Source organism: Chrysochloris asiatica, unplaced genomic scaffold (genome assembly GCF_000296735.1).
Source record: "Chrysochloris asiatica unplaced genomic scaffold, ChrAsi1.0 scaffold00064, whole genome shotgun sequence".
Lineage (NCBI taxonomy): Eukaryota > Metazoa > Chordata > Mammalia > Afrosoricida > Chrysochloridae > Chrysochloris > Chrysochloris asiatica.
The window spans coordinates 15,793,261-15,797,358 of record NW_006408582.1 but is presented as its reverse complement, the minus strand read 5'-3'; the positions used below and the strand labels follow the sequence as shown (position 1 = coordinate 15,797,358).

General features: G+C 39.7%; 1 protein-coding gene across 1 annotated transcript in view; it reads left to right on the top strand.

Annotated features, from left to right (window-relative positions):
• BMP1 (bone morphogenetic protein 1) overlaps nucleotides 1-4,098 on the top strand; it is an 83,866-nt gene that overhangs the window by 24,915 nt on the left and 54,853 nt on the right. Inside the window, exon 2 of the mRNA XM_006864400.1 lies at nucleotides 3,440-3,553. Within this exon, the coding sequence (XP_006864462.1) occupies nucleotides 3,440-3,553 (114 nt within the window). The remainder of the gene's footprint in view (nucleotides 1-3,439; nucleotides 3,554-4,098) is intronic.

Genomic DNA, 4,098 nt, shown 5'->3' with positions numbered 1-4,098 from the left:
GCCATCTTGTTTGTTCTCCACAAGTAAAATTTTGCTGAAGATAATTTTTAAATGGCTGCAGCAGTACATTGACAGGAAACTACCAGAGGTTCAAGCCAGATTCAGATGAGGATTGGAACTAGGGACATCATTGCTGATGTCAGATGGATCTTGGCTAAAAGCAGAGACTACCAGAAAGATGTTTACCTGTGCTTTATTGACCATACAAAGGCTTTTGACTGTGTGGATCATGACAAGCTATGGACAACATTGCAAAGAATTAGTATTCCAGAACACTTAATTGTGTTTATTAGTAACCTGTACATAGACCAAGAGGCAGTTGTTTGAACAGAACAAGGGAACATTGAATAGTTTAATGTCAGGATAGGTATGTCCCAGGGTTGTATTCTTTCACCATACTTATTCAATCTGTATGCTGAGCAAATAATCCTAGAAGCTCGATTATATGAAGAAGAATGTGGCATCAGGATTGGAGGAAGACTCATAAACAACCTGTGATTTGCAGATGATACAGCCTTGCTTGCTGAAAATGAAGAGGACTTAAAATACTTCCTGATGAAGATCCAAGATCATAACTTCTAGTTTGGGTTGCACCTTAATGTAAAGAAAAAATCTTCACTACTGGACCAGTGAATAATACCCATATAATTGGAGAAAAGATTGAAGTTGTCAAAGACTTCATTTTGCTTGGATCCACAATCAACACTCATGGAAGCAGCAGTCAAGAAATCAAACAACATAGTGCATTATGCAAATCTGCTGCACAAGACCTCTTTAAAGTGTTTAAGAGCAAAGATGTCACTTTGAAGACTAAGGGGAGCCTGACCCAAGCCATGGTATTTTCAGTAGCCTCATATGCATGTGAAAGTTGGACAACAAATATGGAAGACTAGAAGAATTCATGCATTTGAGTTATGATTTTGGAGAAGAATATAAAAAGTACCATGGACTGCTAAAAGAACAAACAAATCTCTCTTGGAAGAAGTATAGCCAGAATACCCCTTAGAAGCCAGGATGAGGAGACTTCGTCTCCCATGATTTGGACTCGTCCCTGGAGAAGGACATCATACTTGGTAAAGTGGAGAGTCAGCAAAAAAGAGGAAGACCCCCAATGAGATGAATTGGCACAATGGTAGCAGCAGTGGACTTAAGCGTAACAACAATTGTAAGGATGGCACATCACCAGGCAGTGTTTCATTCTGTTGTGCATGAGGTTCCTATGAGTCAGAACAGACCTGACAGCAGCTAACAACAAGTCTCTTATCTAAAATGTCATTGCCATTTTTTTTTTCCCCATTTTGTGGGTTCTTTTTTTACTCTTTTGATGCCCATAGCTGTCTCATTTTTAGGAGTTCCAGTCACCTATTTGGTTTTCTGCCCTTTGTGTGTTTTCAGTTATGTTTCATAAAGTATTTATGCCAATGTATCAAACATCCTAAATATGTCCCTATTTTCTCATTGATGATCTTTATTGTTTTACATTTGTGTCTTTAGTCCATGTTGAGTTCATTTTTGTATATGGTGTAAAATACGTCTTTTTTTTTTTAAGCATTTATTGTGAATTAAGTGATAGTTTACATGGGAGAACACTGATTTTGCACTCATCCTATTGTATTTCATTTCATTGCAATAATTACAATCCCTCCATGCATCATCATTCAACCGTATTTGCTTCTGTTCCCTTTTCTTTTTTTTTTTTTTTTGAATGTACACAAAAGCACTCAGGGATATATAATTGTTTAAACAACCAAAAGGCACATTCTGCAAGCCTTCCTCCTGGCCACCAGCACACAGCCTTTCTCTTTCCATGAGTCTAGAGTCCTCAGCTGCTCTGTCTCTCCATGTCATCATCACTACCTCCATTTCTGGTGTCACTGCTTCTCTGGTTAGGGTGCCACATTCCACTCATGCTCTTCTCCCTTGATGGTCCTAAAGTTCTCTGTTCCTGAAATGTAAGATTAACTACACCCCCTTTATGTAACAAAACTTCTACCTTTACAGTTGTGACCATTGCAATTAGTCATGATAACAGTTACTCACTATTGAATCATAAGAGTCTTATCCCCATCTCCTTTCACCAAACCTGTCTAGACAAGATGAAAACTGTTCAGTGGGGATTCTACCTTCCCCCAAGATATGTGTCTTATTTCATTCTTCTGCAACTGGGTTTCCAGTTTTGCCAGCACCATTTCTTGAAGAGACTATCTCTTCCCTATTTAATGTGTTTGCACATCAACTGAGCATAGTTGGACAGATTTACTTCTAGGTTCTCAATTCTGTTCCTTCCATCGATGTGTCTTTCATTGTACCAGTACCAGGTTGCTTTGACTACTGTGGCCATGTAGTAGGTTTTGAGATAGGAATTGAGAGACCTCTTAATTTGTTCTCCTCCCCCCCCCAGTAATACTTTGCTTATCTGAGCTCTCTTTCCTTTCCATAGAAAGTTGGTGATTAGTTTTTCCATTTCTTTGAAGAATGATGTTGGAACCTGGATTGGGATTACATTATATCTATAGATTGCTTTGGGTAATGTTGACATTTTTACAGTGCTAAGTCTTCCTAACCACAAGCATGGTATATTCTGCTATTTTTGTAGGTCTCTTTTGGTTTCTTGTAGTAGTGTTTTGTAGGTTTCTTTGTGTAGGTCTTGTGTTTCTCTTGTTAGATCTATTCCTAAGTATGTTGTCTTTTGGGTGGCTATTGTAAATGGTATTGTCCTGATTTCCATTTCAGATCTCTCTTTATTAGTATAAAGGAATCCAACTGATTTTTGTATGTTGATCTTGTGGTACTCTGTCATTTTGCTGAATCTTTCAATGAGTTCCAGTAATTTTCTTGTGGAGGATATCAGATAGTTTTCTATTGTGAGCCATAGGGTTTTCATTGACTACTTTTCAGAAGTAAATAACTAGGTATTTATCACTAGTCTGTCTTAGTTTAGAATCTCCACTGAAACCTGGCTACTATGGGATAGTCTGCTGGTATTGAAATATCAGTAGCATAGCTTTCAGCATCATAGCAACATTCAATCTACCCCAGTACAAACTGGTTCATGATAGATGCTTATGGTTCAAACCCACCAGCAACTCCTTGGAAACCCAGTACAGGATCGCTATGAGTTGGAACCGACTTGACAGCAGTAAACAACAAGAATATGTTGAAGAAAGATGGAATAAATGGCACAACAGTGCCTTCTTGGAGCTAGCACTCTGGTGGGAGACTGGCATTAGCTTGGCTGGGATTCTAACTGAAAAATGATTATGAGTTTCCCAAGCCAGTCCCCTTCCCTGTCCTTCTCTTAATTCTTCTTCAAATGGGGTTTGAGCATTAAAGTTGCTGTGAGGGTTGTGGGCTTGTGTGCATGGAATTTGGAATGTATGCACACCGTACCTAGTGCAGGTAGAAACACTAACTCAGTCTCCGGTCTTGTTCTCTCCAGCTGCCTTTCTTGGCGATATTGCTTTAGATGAAGAGGACTTGAAGGCCTTCCAGGTACAGCAGGCTACAGATCTCAGACAGCGTGCAATCCATCGGTCTTCCATCAAAGCTACAGGTAAACTGGGGATGGGCTTTCTATGTCCTGGGAAAGGCATCAAGACTTGAAGAAACAAGGAACCTTCCTGTTTCTAACCACAAGAAAAGTTGGGGTTCATAGACAGAGGCTATAACCTGAACACAGTGTAAAGGGTATCCTTTATCCCTTCCCCAGAGGAATAGTTAGTGTAGACATATCCAAGATTGAAGAAACTGATATCCTTTCTGCTTACACTTTACAAAGCACTTTCCAATAGTCTAACTTAATTCTCTCAACCACTTTCAAAGGTAGGTGTTAAAACAACTCTAGTATTACAAAAACAGAATCTAAGCTTCACAGAGGTCAAGTGACTTGTCTAAGGTCACAGCATTAGTCAGTGGCATGCTGTTGTTGTTGGGTACCATTGAGTCTGTACCGACTCATAGCGACCCTATGTACAACAGAACGAAACACTGTCCAGTCCTGGGCCAACCGCACAATTGTTGCCACGCTTGAGCCCATTGATGCTGCCACTTTGCCAATCCATCTCGCTGAGGGTGTTCATCTTTTTCTCTGACCCTCCA